We start from the raw sequence: 18,209 nt of genomic DNA, 5'->3' as shown, positions 1-18,209 counted from the left end.
AATGGTGGTTCACCAAACGTCACACAGTTAAATATAATTAAGATAAAGAGCACGATGGAAACAAACAAATAAAATAAGCTAGAAGGAAACTTTCATCATGAAACATAATTAAAAAAATTTTTTTTTAACATCTTTATTGGAGTAGAATTGCTTTGCAATGGTGTGTTAGTTTCTGCTGTATAACAAAGTGCATGAATTTATTCTCATTCAATAAATTTAAATCTGAGTGCTATTATAGGCTAGCTAGTATTATCCCCGTACTCAATAATGTTATAGACCGGAGATCCACTGTAAAAGATATTAAAGTTTCAGTGTGATAAGGGTTATAATAAAATATAAACTAAGTACTATGTAGACACCAAGAAGGTAATAACCAATTCTGTGTTGCAAAGTCGAGGAAACATTTTTACAGAGGTGTGGATATTTGAGCTAGGTCATGAAAGATGAGTAGATGACCATGTAAGCAAAAAAAGGAAAATGTTCTATGGACAAGATAATGTCATGACAAAGAATTTTCAAAGCTCCTGATATATTTGTAAACAGTAAGATGTTAGTACTCTGGTTGTGTAGGAAGGCATGAAAGAGTATGGAAACAGATGAGTTTAGAGAGGTAGATAGGGGCCTGATTATAAATGTTCAGATTACCAAGAAATTTGGCTGCTATGTTATAGGCAACAGACAACTCACAGAGGTTTTAAACAACAAGGTGATATGATCAGACTTAATTTTTAGGAAGGTAATTTCTCCAGCAGTTTGGAAGATGAATGGAAGTGGAGTCATGAAGGAAGACTAGTATGGGTGCTGTTGCATTAGATGTAAGATCAGATAGGATATGTTTACCTGAAAGGATAGATAGATAGATAGATAGATAGATAACATTAAGCTGCGGACAAAACAATTAATTGGGAGCAGAGATCTTAGAATTAAGATTAGAAGTAAGACATATTTGTCCTTAAAGTACCTTTTTTTTTTAACATTTTCTGGTTTCTGTGGAGTAACATTTTATTAATGCTGGTTTATGTTCACCTATTTAGTAAGAATGACAGAGATTTGGGGGATGAAGATTACTGTGAATCAGTTACCAATATTTTTGTAGATGGTCTTCATGAAGTCAGTCAACGGAGGTGAGCACTTAGAAAGGTTGGGTGACTTGGAATTTTTAAGAAGTTATGAGTGCCAACGAGAGGAACTGATTTGTAAGTAGCATTTAGAAGCCAGAAGGAGGCTATTTTTCCTTTTCCAGTGCTTCTAGGGATCCACTGGGGAAATCTATGAAGTGTCATTGTCAGAGGAAATCAAAGCTTCAATTACAATAAGCAGGTGGAAGGAGTGCTTTCTTAAAAAGGAAAATTTGGTAATAAATTATAGGACTTGTAAAACTACGATGGAAGTTGGCCTGTGGGTGTGCATATAGAAGGGAAAAGGAGAACTAGATGACACAGAACTCAGGAATGATGTAGGAGGTGAGAAGGATTTTCATTTAGAGCAGGAAGAGGAGTGAGGCAGGGTGGATCTTTAATGATAAAATTAATTCTAATTTATTTGGGATTACAGTAATTGTGTTTGAAAATCAGCTGTGCCTTTTAGGTTCTGGGAGTTATTTTCCTCATTTGTAAAGCTCAAATTCGAAATGGTCTTGTTTTTCCTACTGGATAACAACCCTCTGGCTCTTCACCTAGAGAAACATTGCCTAAATCCTAAGGAACGAGTCTGAATTGTGCCACACAGTAGATCACTTACTGATATGTAAAATGCATTTCTCTGTGACTCACTTGTAGTTATTCAAAAGACAAACATGTATTAAATATGATGCTGTGTCAAAGTTCTTCATTTTTATAAAATAAAAGCTGGAAGAGCTGGAAAGCTGTACAGGAAAATAAATTCACCTGCTGTTTGCTGGCCAGCAGGTGTCTTGGAAAGACATTCAGCTGTTTTGCTAATTCAGGGTTTTCTTTCTCTCCATTCTTCTGATTCTGAACAGGATTGAAAACAGTTTCCCTTTGTAGTATCTAACCAGTTTTTCCACATTTGATTTGACAAATGTCAAATTAAAATTCTGTTGTTACTGGTATTGATAATTTATAAAAGCCAAAGAATGACATGAATTATATATACATATATGTACATATATGTGTATGTGCATATATGTGTATGTATGGTTATACACACAGATATATACTTATATATATTATTTCTTTTTTTTCTTTTGTTTCTTCTTTTTGGCTGCATTGGGTCTTCGTTGCTGTGTGCGGGATTTCTCTAGTTAGGCGAGTGGGGGCTACTCTTCGTTGTGGTGCGTGGGCTTCTCATTGTGCTGGCTCCTCTTGTTGCAGAGCACGGGCTCTAGGTACGTGGGCTTCAGTAGTTGTGGCACGCAGGCTCAGTAGTTGTGGCTCGCGGGCTCAGTAGTTGTGGCTCGCAGGCTCAGTAGTTGTGGCGCACGGGCTTAGCTGCTCCACGGCATGTGGAATCTTCCCAGACCAGGGGACGAACCCGTGTCCCTTGCATTGGCAGGTGGATTCTTAACCACTGCGCCACCAGGGAAGTCCTCCAATTTTTTTTTACTGATCTCATGTAATATTTTTTATTCTAGATATTGCATTTTTCAGTTCCAGAATGTATATTTCATATTTTTTGTAGTTTCTATTCTCTGTTTTTTAATATAAGCATTTTTGTGTGTGTGTCTTTCATCATAGTTATGAAAGCTGCTTAAAATTTTTTGTGTCCTAATTCCAACATCTGGTTGATATCAGTGTTTGTCTCCATTCACTGCTTTTCTTCTAAGTACTGGTGGCATTTTATTGTTTCCTTGTAAGTCTATCTAATATTTTTTTGTAAAATTGCATTCTGGATGTTGTGAACAATCCATGGTAGAAAACTTAGGATTCTGATATGTTCTGAAGAATAGTTATCGATCTTATAGTTTTGTGTTTTACTGGTTAACTTATCTGGACTGAAACACTCTTGTCTTTCCTATGGAATGCAGCAACTATGATCACTGTTTTGTTCTTTTGGTCCAATCGGGGGTACTTGGAGTCTGCCTAGGGCATATGCATATCTGTTATTGATGAGAGATTTGGGAAGAGTTTATACACATATTTTGAGGTTCCCTGTCTGTGGCTTTCTTTTTTCCAGTATTTCTTCCTCACTTTACAGCAGCTGTGATCATTCTTGGTTCTGTTTTCTGATTCTTCAAGACAGTAAAGTAAAAAAAGAAAAAACAAAAAAGGCAGTGAAATTGTGGGTTTCTACTTGAGTTTTAGCCACCTTGCATGGGCAGTCTGAGACACATCCATTATCTTCCTTCTAAGAATACACATCCTCCTGGTTTAACTGTTTTGAGTTGTTCTTCAATGTCTTCAAGTATTTGAGATTTTTAAAAATATATTTTATTTAGAATTCATAGCTGTTATCTGTGAGTGATTTAATAGGAGCTACTTCACAATTACTGAAAGTAGAACCTCCATATGCAGGTTTTATAGATGCTTCTGCCATTTAAAACCAAAATGTGGAGTTTTAAGGCAGATCATCAAAATCATGCAAAATTGTATGACTAGAGCACAGTATGTGAGTAAGCAAATATAGTCTAAAAACATTCAAATAAAAACAGTGACAATTTGGTGAATTTTTAAATGTTTGCCATATTGTAGCAAAATTTCTATTTTTCCCATGATGTAAATTTTTCTAGACTATTTACTAAATGTATATATTATAGAAAAGAATTTATTATATTATTCTCTATATAGTATACATATTCTAATCTCCAATAAAATATATAGTATAGGGAGAATAAATATTATTTGTTTTTTGTTTAGACTTTGTTCTTTAAGCCACAAATCCAACTAAATTTACTTAGTCTAGATACTATTCAGAAAAAAAAATGTCAGACATAATTGTATTGGTAACGATAACTGGCTTTTATGTCATTAACATTACATGACCTCAAATTAAGAATTTAATTAAGAGGTTGTAAGTCAGTACTCTATAAAGGTTCACCATCTATTTGTAGTTCATTTACACTTGCAATGTTTATATAATCTTAACCAAGTAACCCATATTGAATATAGCAATAAATATTGCTCTGCTGCTTTTGAATGGGAATAAATAGGTACAGTCTAATACATTTAACTTATAATGAAAATGGGCTGCAATCTATAATACAACCTGCTGAAAATTCAGTAGAAGCTCAGATATTGAATGACTCTTCAAATTGGTCGTTAGAAACTACTTGGGGAACTTCCCTGACCAATACACTTTACTGATTTTTTAAAATAAACAACAAAATTGCTAATAAAATTTCAAAAGTCACCTGTTCCCTGATCACAAAGCAAGGCAATTAAATTATGAAAAGGTTAATTTTGAGCACATGATCAATAAATGTAACAAACAAATCAATGGAAAGAACTGGAAGAAAATAAATGTAAATTATATTAACATCTTTAGTTTATGATTGGAAAACTCTATGAAACAACAAAGGGGTGGTGACTGGGTAAGTTATTTCTTTTATTAAGTATGTAAATTGATAAACTCTGCCAAGGACCAGGTTTTTCTTCATGCCCTGATGAGAATTAGCCTTCTGAGTTAAAGAGCTGAGTTCAGATCTTAGTTATTGATCTTGGTAATTCATAACTTTGTGCATATTGTTTGTCTTCTCTGAGCTGCATTTTCTTCACTTGTAAAATGGGACTAATAAAATCTACATAATGGGGTTACTGGTGATTAAATCATATTAATGAATATGAAATAGCTTCTTAATGTTACTTCTATACCCATAATTCTTTTATAACCATGTCATTTTGCTCACATTTTATTCATTTAATGCTGTGGGTAATTTGGGATGTAATCCAATTCTATATTTTGGAACATACGACATAGAGGAAAATAATTTTCACCAGCCATCTTCCCATCTCGGCTCCCTCCCATGATTCCTCAGATCTGAGAAAGTCCAGGCCTACCCAGCTCCAATTAGGTCTCACAGGGCTGTACCAAAGCAGGGCATGGGGAGTCTCACCCATACCTACAAAACAGAACCCAAAGTCAGGGTCAAGGTCAAGACTAGGCAGAGGTGAGGGAGACAAAGATCACAGAGTAAAACTGACAATGTCCTGGGGCAGTTTTAGAGATATTGGCTCCTGCCTGAGAAGGCTTTTGTGTAAGTAAAGTGGCTTTTGTTTGAAGAAGCTAGAAGGGGCTTAACTATCTAACTTCATCCTGCTGGCCAGCAAGGTGTTTTGACCTCTTAAGAACAGGATTCTCAGCGTATTTCTTCCTTCCTACTACCTACTTTTTTAATACTATAAATTATAATTTTAAAGACCTAGAAGAAAATCCCACTAAAATTACTGACAATGACAAACAGGTAATGGTTTGGGTTGATATACATGTGAACCATTGTGCATACTCTGTGTATAATCTGTAGGTAGCTATACTATATCTATATCTACATCCATATCTGCATCTATATATGATCACATAATCTAACAGGTTAGAACAGTTACAAATTCAGTCCTCTTGTCAGTCACTCAGCATTCATATAAGCTTTCAGAATAAAGTCCATACTCATATAATATTCCCTCTGCCTGGTATGTTTGTTTTTTTCTTCTTCATTTTCTATATCAAAAACATTTCTATTTCTCCTCCAAGATTCAGATCAGGATCACTTCCCACAATAAGCCCATCTTAATAGTATTTTCATTCCCAAACCCCCAAACCTTTTATGGTATCTGGCATAGTATGTGCTCAACATGTTTTTTTTTTTTTTATCATCTTTATTGGAGTATAATTGCTTTACAATGATGTGTTAGTTTATGCTTTGTAACAAGATGAATCAGTTATACATATACATATATCCCCATATCTCTTCCCTCTTGCATCTCCCTCCCTCCCACCCTCCCTATCCCACCCCTCTAGGTGGTCACAAAGCACCCAACTGATCTCCCTGTGCTATGTGGCTGCTTCCCACTAGCTATGTATTTTACATTTGGTAGTGTATATATGTCCATGCCACTCTCTCACTTTGTCCCAGCTTACCCTTCCCCCTCCCCATATCCTCAAGTCCATTCTCTAGTAGGTCTGCGTCTTTATTCCTGTCTTGCCCCTAGGTTCTTCGTGACCCTTTTTTTTCCTTAGATTCCATATATATGTGTTAGCATACAGTATTTGTTTTTCTCTTTCTGACTTACTTCACTCTGTATGACGGACTCTAGGTCCATCCACCTCACTACAAATAACTCAATTTCGTTTCTTTTTATGGCTGAGTAATATCCATTGTATATATGTGCCACACCTTCTTTATCCATTCATCTGTCAGTGGACACTTAGGTTGCTTCCATGTCCTGGCTATTGTAAATAGAGCTGCAGTGAACATTGTGGTACATGACTCTTTTTGAATTGTGGTTTTCTCAGGGTACATGCCCAGTAGTGGGATTGCTGGATCATATGGTAGTTCTATTTTTAAGGAACCTCCATACTGTTCTCCATAGTGGCTGTATCAATTTACATTCCCACCAGCAGTGCAAGAGTGTTCCCTTTTCTCCACACCCTCTCCAGCATTTATTGTTTCTAGATTTTTTGATGATGGCCATTCTGACCGGTGTGAGATGGTATCTCATTGTAGTTTTGATTTGCATTTCTCTAATGATTAATGATGTTGAGCATTCTTTCATATGTTTGTTGGCAATCTGTATATCTTCTTTGGAGAAATGTCTGTTTAGGTCTTCTGCCCATTTTTGGATTGGGTTGGCTCAACATGTATTTTATGAAATAATAATTGTATAGCTAAATGCAAAATAATGATGAATGACAGAAGAGAAACCTTATTTATTTAATAATAAATCATTTAGCAACCTAGAGAATACAATGTCTAAAGGTAGAGAGGTAATGTTCTGGGGATGATTGAATTATTTTAACATTTGTAACCTGACAAATTTCACAAAATGGCTGAAATGCAGAATGGAGGTTTCAGTAAGACTTGTGTCAATAACATGAAGATAACAGAAGACTTTTTTAAAAGTATGTTTTAGAGACAGGATTTTCTGATTATGTATTAGAGGTTAAAAATTAAGAAGATAGTTTTAGAATTCATATTTAAGACCCAGAAAGAAAAAAAAGGTTCGCTTGATAACACATGCTACTTATGTAGTGTACTTACTTAAGTCAGATATTTAATTATAACTGATTATTCCCTTTTCATTTAATTTAATGCTCTGGAAAACATCCTATCTTAATTTCATTTTAAAATGCAGCAAAATCATCCCACACACCTTCATTTGTTCATCTTTTTTAGGTTTATTCCCTGCTGTCCTGAATCTTGCTTCCAGTGCTCTCATCACCACAAATGCAACATGTGGAGAAAAAGGACCTGAAATGTATTGCAAATTGGTAGAGCACGTCCCTGGGCAGCCCGTGAGGAACCCTCAGTGTCGGATCTGCCATCAAAACAGCAGCAATCCACACCGTACGTATTTTAGGATGAATTTGTGTGGCACTGGGTAGGAGCTGTAATTGAGGATGTTGAGGTCAAAGTGCATTAAAGTCAAAGGGTTTGTGGTCCCCCAAATTTCTAGAACTTTACTTCCACTGTGAACCTTACAGCCCCTCTCTGTCACTTAACAAACGTTATTGGAATTCCTTATGTGTAGTGGGTGTGGTGCTTGAGGAGAGTTTTCTAGCTGAAGACTTGTGGCAGTCCTTAAGTTTATCACTTGCAGAAGATTATCTGAAGATGTGGTTATTAATTCATGTTTTAGTCATTCAGTGGTCACTTATATGCCAGGTACTTTGCTGGGGATCCAACAGGAATAAGATGTGGACTCTGACTCAGTTGAAGAAGTGGCAGAAAGCAGATTATTGCTGTGTAATGTGGTAGGTACCAAGGAAAGAATGAGCATAGGGGCTTTAGGGAGAAAAGGGAGGGTTACAAATTTAGTCCTGGTGTAGATGAAGGCTTGCCAGAAGTGACATCTAAACTGAGACCCAAGGACAAATATGAGCTGAGCAGGCAAAGGGGAGACAGAGGGAAGAGAAGGAATGCCAGGAAGAGGTTTCAGAGTAAGGCAGAAAAGAGTACTTGCTCAGGGAACTAACAGGTAGTTAGGAATGGCTGCAACTGAAGGTGTCAGAGGGCAGAGGGTAGGGATGAGTCTGGTACAGGGCTGGAATCAGACTATACGGTTCTTAAACACCACAAGAAGAGCGTTTCAAGGAAAGGAGTCATACAAAGCCCTCTTGGGTGGCCTCTAGGAACCACACTGATATCTCAGACTCATTCATGCGTTTATTCAGCAAGCATTTGAACACCAGCTACTAGAAATGCATTCTACTGGAGCAGAGTGTTGAATCATACATAGTCCTTGACTTAAAGGACTTGGAGGGGGGAATAGGGGAAACAAAACTAAATTGAGTGCTAAGGGAACATCTAGAGATTCCTGGGAGAAAGTGACCATGTACTGAGAAAATAAGGGTTAGTAAGATGAAAAGGGGAAAAGTATTATATATATATAAAAAATACATAAATCTTGAAGGCATGAAGTAGCATGATCTATTCAGAGAACTGTAAGTAATTAGGTTTAATGAGTAAAGAGTTTATATGGAGAAGGAGAGAATGGTGTGAGATAATTCTAGAGATGAGGGTTGATTTATAGATATATTGATACATTGGGAAATCATCAAATATTGGGGAGATTAATAAAGTGAATAGTGTCAATGAGGTGCTTTATAATAAAGTTTCACAATTATACTATTTTAAAATTTACTTAGTTTTTCTTCTCTTCTTAAAAAAAGTTATAATGCTCATAAAACGAAGAAAGCTTTCTCTCACAGTTTATATTTTTTAATCCCAAAAGAAAGTCGGGAGGCACTGTGCATTCTTTCTTGGAGCTGGTTAAAGGGAAGAATGCATAGTCCCTTCTCTATTATACAATTTAGAGATACTGAAAACGTTAATATGTTTGGAGAACTGGGACTTTTATGAATACAATTGCTGGTCTTGTATATCACAGAATGTTAAACAAAAAGTTGAGAAACCAAAGATGGCAAGCGTCAGAAACCTTCCTTGCCTGTTAAGTGACTCTGGTTGTTTTCTATGGTGTAGATTGTTATGGGTGTAGGAGTAGGGAATATTGGAACACATCCTATCTGTTTGCTGTTCTTGTACAAAACGTTTAGGGCAAAAGACCTAGGTCAGAGCCCTGGGGAAACATCAAAAGCAAGAAAATTGAGGTAAATAAATGAAGATAAAGTGAATTAAAAAATAAATGAATTGATGGACTATGGGCTTTAGGTTCCTTAGAGAAGAAGATGAAGCCTGATAGGGAGAAATTGACATTGTTGCAAGACTTGGTGGCCTTGATGATTTCACAGAGAATGTGAGAAAGCCTGGAGGCATGGAATGGCTGGGAGGGAATGATGGGGGTGGTTGGGAATGTGTATATGTGTGTTTAGGACGGGCTGGGCAGAGAAGGAGAGTTAGAGAGAGAAAGTACGAAAATCGTATATATGCGTGTTTGTGTGCGTGTGTGCGTATATACACGTATATGTATGTGTATATATGTATGGTTATCTATATATACATATGCATAAAATTGGATATAGAAGACAATTAAACAGATATTCTCAGCAGTAAACTTAGGGCTATACCTTAGGGTACATGTTATCAATGATGTAGAATTTCTAAGAAGGAAAACATCAGTGGGAACTGAAGTAGCAAGAGAAAGTTCCAAGAAGGGCTCTAAAAACCTGAATTACCCGAGATAAGAAGGAAAAGCATTCCAGGAAAGGAGAAAAAGCTGGAAATGTGTAAATAGACAGGATGGAAGGAAGGTGCAGTGATTCAGGTAGAAAATAATTGAGTGGACACTCTTGGTAGCAAAATCAGTGAGATGTATTCACCAAATTAAGTCTACGAGTGACTGTCACTCCCTTCTTCAGAGTTCAATATTCAGCGTCTTTCAGTGGGAGACATCTGTATTTAGGCAATCCCACCCCATATTTTCACTTTGGGACAAAAAAGTGAATAAACTGTTTTAGTAAAGCAAGACATATATGAGGTATGTTTTGTATTTCCCATTTTATTTAGTTGTGGTAAGTTTTAAAAACTTATCACAGCCTACATTTACTTTGATTAATTTAATTTCAAATTACCAGCTTCATTACATTTCAAAATCCTGTTTTGGAACCAGAAATTTAGAAAGAATAATACCCCACAAGAATAAAAAATCTAGCAATAATCCACATGGATATATTTTAGTAAAAGTTGAAGCAACAGATGATAAAATTCCACAGATTCACTGAACAGCTAGAATTAATCTGGAAGGTTGGTACTTAAGTACTATACAAAGAAAAGGAAATTTGCACCTCCTGACTGTTAATAGATTGTGCTTTCCAATTAAAACAGCAGTTTGAAAGATTTACTTCATCAGTGATTCCCTCGCCAATTTTCAGATGCAGTTAGCCTTTGGATTGACTTGAGTCACTATCCCTGTTGAGGATGTTATAAGTTTCTATCTCTTTTTAAATAAGGGAAGTATGCCAACAATTAATCAGTATTTTCAAATTAATTATGATTCAAGTTTCATAATGGGGATTATGGTTAATTGTTGATTCATCTCCCAGTCTTCCTTTTCATGACTAATTCTCATATCAATTTGACCTGAGGTGACAGATATCAAAATTTCCAATTAGATAGCTTCTCTCACAACTACCTTATGAGCCACAAGTATGATTTGGAAATGTGGTTGTGTGTGTGTTTTTCTATCACATTTTAAACCCACAATCTGTGAAGAAGATTCAGGAGGATGTTTAAGGAATGCTTGCTGTGATATTTATTTTTCTTCAGAAGCAGTGCCAGTAATATTTCAATTATGGTTCTGATTCCCAATGTGCCAATTTCAGCACCCACTCATACCACCAAGGACATTTATTTGATATTTAGTTATGCTTCTTGTATTTGTTGATGTTATAAAGACCTAACACTTTCCCTAGCTTCAGCAGAACAAGTTAACTAGTGCTAATTATTAAATTTAGTCAGCAATTTTACTTTTCATTAATGAGATAAGGTGCCTCATCTCAGTGGACTGCTAATGTGATAAGACTTGGTGCAAAACAAAGCCCATCCAGATGTTCAGCTGAATTAAGTAATTTACCAATAAAAATAGATTATTTTTGTCCTGTCTTATATACTCATGTTACCATAAGTAAATCAAAGATATAAGCCTTTATATTTTCAGTTAAACAGGTTATAGCAGACTATGTTAATAAAATTAATATGTAATAAAAATGTTCACAATCTGAAAAAGGCAAATTTAATGAATATTCAGTTTTTATAAATTTTTTGAAGATGATTTTACTTTACTATCAGACTCCTATTGCACTGAGGACTTCTTTTTGCTTGGTTTTTATCTTCAAAAATTTTATTAAATGTAATTTGTCCCCAGTAAAGATTCAGAATCCTGCATATTTTGAACAGATGTATAATTAATTCTATGTATATGCATAATAATGGCTAGAATATTAATGGTTTTAATGTTCCTCTGGTAACCCTGTAAGTTGAGAGTTCCCATCCAATTACTGGTCCATGGCAAAATGAGAAAATGAAAACAAAATTCCAAATTTTTTATGAAGATAAAATGAATACCTTTCAAAGAATTATCCTTCATTTTAATATTATGTTGTTTTAAAACTTTTGTTGTTTTTAAATATCCTCCATTTTATGAAATAAGTGATATTTTAAATGATAGCAGGAGTAGGCTGAACGCTACTACTGAACGCTATTACTTTGAGAAATAAAGAGCTAGAACTCCTGTATCAAGTCCACAAATCTCTTTCACATACATTTAATTTTTTTTTTTTACTTTTTTCTGAGAGTTAAGATTCTGGGTACCTGTGCTATGAGTGGAGTTATGTTATCCTCACTTCAAGAATGACACAGAGTTTAAGTGACTTGCCCGTGGTCAGTTAAGTGCTGAATGGTGGGTGCAGATAGGCTGTCCAGCTGCTCCTACTCCAGCACTTCATGGTTCAAATCTTATGCTCTTTCATCACCATTATCATTAAAACACCTGGCTAGATTACATTACGTCCACAGATTGCAAGTAGTCCATGATTGTTCCTCATAGTGATATGGCTTGTTTATTATTTGAAATATTCCTTCAGTTTGCAAAAAAAGATTATGTTCTAATAAAGGGGTATTCTTAGGCCATTCATTTGAAACATCTTCCCAAGGAATTAGTGTTATAAAAGTTCTCACGACTGACACTCCAAAGCATAATTAATCAGAGTAGCAGGGGAGCTAACCTCCACTCTATTTACATTTCTGTGGGCAAATAGGCTGACGTCCAAGTGAGATGTTAGGGAGTTAAGAACTCTTACTGCAGCCCTAGGAATAGAAATAGGAACATCCCCAGCAAACTGCCCTCCTGCCGTCCTCACCCGTGCCTAAGCTGGGCCGGATCAGAGGAGGAACAAGTTCTGTTCCTCCTTACTTGGGAAATGAGAAGCACAGATGGCAGATAAGAACCAATGACTGCATTCAAAAAGGAACAAGAGCTTTGGCACTCCAGAGGTAATGGTTGCTGTTGTGAGATGCATGGAACTAAGTGGGAGGAGATGAAGAATGTGTGAGTTTTGAGGATTGTAAGAAGGAACTGTGGGGGGAGGTGGCAACGATCGTCCACACCTCCTGTTTTTTATTGCCAATCTCCTTTTTAATTTTCACAATACGTCCTGTTCTCATGTATCTGGAGTAAAGACAAGGGGAGATCCATGTTTAGTTACTAGGATGGAGTTTCATGTGCCAAGCTCTCTTTGCTTGCTTTTATTGTCCATACCCCTCCACTGAGTTAGTGATTATGGGGACAGGCATCCCTGGATGGGAGATTTGGAGTATCTTTCATTATATTTTTAAATAGTGGTTTAAATAGAAAGTTGGCAGATTGAGGACTGACTGCAAAAAGCCTCATAGGATGGATTTGACAGCATTTTCTATTAAAACCAGATACATATTGAATTGCCCAAGTCCTGGTAATAATGTATGTGTCAGAAGGGCAAATCTTCAAGTACCTTTCAACCACAATTCAGGATTTTATGTTTCTGTTCAAAAAGTTGATGTCATACTAGAGCTGCCTCAAACAGTAGAGTTTTTGCTTCTTTGAATGACTGACACACCAATTAGACTTCAAATTCATTTCTTCACACTTAGTTTCTATAGTTATCTTTAGAGTTGCCCGTTTCCGTTGATGGCCAGAGTGCTGCACAGTTTCTTCTCTTATAGTCTTTAACCATTTCACGCTACCTTGCGGAGCGCTGTGAAAAAGTCGACAGTAACCAAATTCTGTTAAAGATATTGTTCTCTCTTTATGTTACTTTAATGTTTGACCTTCACATGATGATGGTTTTAACTTTGTTTTACTTTTTACTTTAAAAAAACAGCTATAAATTCTTCATATGATCTTTTCTTCTTTCACATGCTGCTGCTGACTCAATAGTGAGACACCCGATTACAAATGCTATTGATGGAAAGAACACTTGGTGGCAGAGTCCCAGTATTAAGAATGGAATCGAATACCATTATGTGACAATTACACTGGATTTACAGCAGGTATTATGCCTTTTTTTTACTTTTCCACTTTGAAATTGGATCTTGGATTTGCTATTTGTGTAGTTAGCAGTTCTTGGGTGAAAGGATACTCTTTCTTATTACCCTCCATTGTTTTCTTGATACAGTGAACAAAGGGGCTTATTCATTTAGTAAATTGCTATTTAAAAATATTTGGCATTTATTTCTAAAGCACAGCTATTTGGGTTGGCCCAGAAGTTCATTCGGTTTTTTCCATAACATCTTACAGAAAAACCCAAACTCACTTTTCGGCCAGCCCAATAAAATGAATTCGCGTGAGAGGTTTAGAACTGAATTAGGAGCTGACTCTGTTCTGGCCAATGAGAGTTAATGATAAAAATGTTGATCAATGAAATCTTACATAAAGAAAATATAATAGTGCCATTTTAAAACTTTTAAAATAATAGAGTGCTGCCACTCTGCTCATGGTGGGTGTATGAAAAGGTTCTTGGATAACAGGACTCTTGAGTACATTGCCTCTCATTACTGGGAGTTGAGCAAGATGTGACGGTTGATTCTTAAAGTTGGGCCAGTAATGAGGTAACAAGCCTTGTAGTTGTATAAAATTGATGTTAGAAGTTGTTAGAGTTTGTGGTACGTAGGTATAGTGCCTTCTACCTTAATTTTTTTCTTCTTTCTGTTTACAGTATTCAGGTCAGGTGGAAAGTATTCATCAAGAATTATTTAGGCTTGCAAATAGGATGGAGTCTGGAAAAATGTTCCCATATTTTACTGTTATTCCAAATACAAAAGTTTATTTGATTGACTGAAGGCTGAGACTGGAAATGTTGAACTTAGATGACTTTTTTAACTCAACCTGTTCCTCTCTCACTCTCTGGGATAGCATAGGAAAGGTACTTAGGCATTCCTCCCTGACGCAGTAGAGGCAGAGCAGCAAAGGGGCTTGGGGTTAGTGGAGAGGATATGGCTAAAATAGTTAATGACAGATACCGTAACTGCAGAGCTTGTGTTTCCACATGTGATCACAGTGGAGGAAAGCACTAGCCAGTGGGGGGTTGTCACCTTCTCAGGAGGCTAGATAGGCACCAGGCATTTCCCTAATGGATGCTGTTTATCATCAATAGGATACGAACTACCCACTTCAGGTTTGAGGCCCATTTTGGCCAGGGTGCACATATTCAGGAATTGCAAAGGGCCAGTTAGTGGGTCTCACAGCAGGTACTCTTTCCACCCACTTGGGACTCCTCAGGACTTGAGCAACAGGGTAGCAGCAGGGACTCAGTGCTGCAGCTAAACTGCCAACTGGTATGTATTTATTTCTACCCATACCAGCAGCTGAATGTCAGCCTTGAGTTAACAGTATTTCTCAGGAAATCTCAGAGCACAATCAGGGAAAGCAGGCAAACTACTACGTTGATCAATTATGCTTTAGTTCAATGAAGTCTTATGCATGAATTTCCTGAAAATCCTAGCCTCGAAATGGACTTTATCCCTCTCTGGATAAAGACAACTTGGTCCTTTGCCAGTCACAGCAGTTGTCCCCCATCATGTGGTCGTTGAAAGTTGCAATCCAACTTTCCAATCAGGAGTGAGTCTGCTGTCTATTACCTTGGGTCATCTCCTGGGATAGGGAATCAGTAAATAGTGATGGTTCATTGCTCTGGTTTACTTTCTGCCTATTCTTTTAAATCACACATGGAGCAGGAGACTCAATTGTTAATATAATTTGCACAAGTCACTTATACTATCCTTTGAGCTCAACCCTCTTCCCTTTTAGTTTAATGGCCTTCAGAGGTGTGAATATTCAAGACATCTTTTATAGTTCAGTCTTCATAACAAGTGGCAGGAATCTGTTTATAAGATCAGTTTACCGGTCTCCAGAGTCTGGAGTACACCTCATGGAAGTGGCACAGATGTGTCCTCGTATGGCCTCATATCCCAGAATGGCACCCACCCATGCCCTTATTCACTTCAGCCCTCTCTTACCTCCTGTAAATCAACTCATCATGTGTTTAAGAGAAGCAGAACACAGCCTATAAAATAAAATAAATCCTTATTTCTACTTGTCTCAAGATTTTAATTTAGTCAATGATTTAATAATGTAAAAAGCTAAGCAGATTTTGTAATCAGATTTTATAAGGGAATTCCACAGACAGAAAGGGGAATTAGACCTCTTATTTAGCCTCAGGCTTTGGAGGAACAAACTGTGGAACAGGTTCTTAAACCTATTCAATTAAGGGGCAAATCTGCAGGAAGTCATGTTACAATGCATTGGCAACAGAGAAAATGTGGACATCCTTATTATATCATTTACTTCTTACAATTAGCTGATAAGGCAGCTAGTATTATTACCCCTCTTTAATAGTTGAAGAACACTAAGACTTAGAAAAATTAAGTGACTTGGGCTTCTTACTAAAGTCTTTTATGGACAGGGCTGGGATTTCATCCGGAGTTGTATGAATCCAGACGCCAAACTATGCCAGTATTTCCTAAACTGGGATTGGAAGACCTAATTTAGGGAGAATTTTTGGTATATAATTTCAAGGGGTCCATACATTGTTTGGGTTTAAGGAATACTGGGTTATCATCTCCTGGCTTACACAGGAGAATATAGCCAAAGTCTGTTTTGTCATAAAACAAGGACTAGATCTCTCATTTTCTACTACACTTTAGCATATCTCTAAAACAGCATAACTTCAGTCTTTTTCACCTACAGCATGAAGGATTAATAGGTTTTTCATCATAATATGAGCTATTATTCAGCTGGGAGGCAAGGGCAGTAGTTTCATAATGAATAGGTAAATATCACTAAATGTTTGTTTGTCATTCATTCAGCAAGAGGTTTGACCATTTATTAGTTCTCCTTTTTATTTTGAGATGCATGAATTTCAACAAGTGCCGGTTTTTTGTTGTTGATATATACTTGGCTCCTCTGTGGAATACTTTTAATAAGTTACTATTTTAAATAAAGTTCACCATTGGATTTCCTTGATTGAATCATTACAGATTACACTGGGAAATTTCTTTTACGTTTTATCATTCAAGATGAGCCCTAGAAAAATATAACTTACTGAGAAGAAAGTAGGTACTTATTTTATAGATGGTTTTTAGATTTTTATTACTAAGGGATTATTAACTTTCCCAATACTACTATTTACTCACAGCCTATCTTGAGCAAATAATTTAATCATGCTGTGCCCCAAGTTCTAGATTAGTAAAATAAATATTATAATATCATGGCAAGAAATTGAAATAACGATAATAGCAATACAACTAAATTACATCTGACAATTACAGTTATCATAAAGACCTACTATCAGCATAATCGCAAAGAGAAGCTTAGCTGTTCCAATGATGTGTAGGCAAAACCCCAGTATAGTGGTAAGTAAAAATATACGTAAATTTAAAAGACAATAATAGGAAATTGAAGGTTAATAGGATGTCCAAAATATTCCATTTTAGTCCCTTTCCAACCGGATTTTCATGACAATATATATTATAATATATGATCTCATTTTATTACTTTTAAAAATCTGGTCATTTTTAGGGCTTCCCTGGTGGCGCAGTGGTTGAGAGTCCGCCTGCCGATGCAGGGGACACGGGTTCGTGCCCCGGTCCGGGAAGATCCCACATGCCGCGGAGCGGCTAGGCCCATGAGCCATGGCCGCTGAGCCTGCGCGTCCGGAGCCTGTGCTCCGCAACGGGAGAGGCCACAACAGTGAGAGGCCCGCGTACTGCAAAAAAAAAAAAAAAAAAAAAAAAATCTGGCCATTTTCTTAGGCTTTCCCTTTGATTTGTTTAGGAAGAAAGTTGATTGGCAAGTGGGTTAAAATACAGAGGGGCAGCTTTTTAATAGACCTTTAAAAAACGTACATTGAGTCATATTCACTCCTGGATAATCCAGGTATGCCATGGAATTAGTTATGCTCATGTGTAGGAATCTCCTTTATCTCAATACATAATTCCCTTCTCTTCCTGGTTTATCCCCCAAAACTAAAAATGCATTTATCAAGAAAAATTGTCTTACAGCTACAGAGATCAAGTTCCACATGTTCTTGACCTAAATGTTTTATTCATTGACCTTATAGAGACATATCTAGTGAGATAGGTTAACAGTTTAAAGTGAGAGTTGTGTTTTGGAGGAGGATGAATTAATATTTCTATACAAATATTGTTATACTTTTGGAATGTGTGTGAATAGCATAAAACCATTTTTCCTTGAACTGTTAATAATTAATCCCTCATATAATAATAAAGCATGAAAAAAGTGAGATAGATACAATTAATTATTAAATATTCAACAGGTAGAAAGAAGTATAAATGACATTGCTACATTTAATATCCCATTATCTAAATAAGGAAGATACACATGATATATTAAAAAGCGAAACAAGATTTACATAGCTCTGGTTGAATATGGTTCTGTTCAATACAGTCTATTTGATCTGTCTCCTGGAGACAGAGCTCTATGAAGGATTTAGCCCATGGCATGGTGATTAGATGTATTCCCCTGTTGTCCTTCTGGATTGAGCATTCTTGAAGGCAGAGTTCTCAGACTGTTTCTACCCACCATGGCACTCAGCATCTAGCAGGAACTCAGCAGATTTGATGAAAGAATGGTTCATGGTTGCTCTTC

The 18,209-nt window shown here is 36.4% G+C and overlaps 1 protein-coding gene across 1 annotated transcript in view; it reads left to right on the top strand.

Annotated features, from left to right (window-relative positions):
* LAMA2 (laminin subunit alpha 2) overlaps positions 1–18,209 on the top strand; it is a 605,756-nt gene that overhangs the window by 150,154 nt on the left and 437,393 nt on the right. Inside the window, exons 2-3 of the mRNA XM_060167667.1 lie at positions 7,286–7,456; positions 13,482–13,594. Of these exons, the coding sequence (XP_060023650.1) occupies positions 7,286–7,456; positions 13,482–13,594 (284 nt within the window). The remainder of the gene's footprint in view (positions 1–7,285; positions 7,457–13,481; positions 13,595–18,209) is intronic.

This window comes from Lagenorhynchus albirostris, chromosome 12, assembly GCF_949774975.1.
Source record: "Lagenorhynchus albirostris chromosome 12, mLagAlb1.1, whole genome shotgun sequence".
NCBI classification, from domain to species: Eukaryota; Metazoa; Chordata; class Mammalia; order Artiodactyla; family Delphinidae; genus Lagenorhynchus; species Lagenorhynchus albirostris.
Note: the sequence above shows the minus strand (reverse complement) of the source record. Positions and strands in the feature narration are given on the sequence as shown.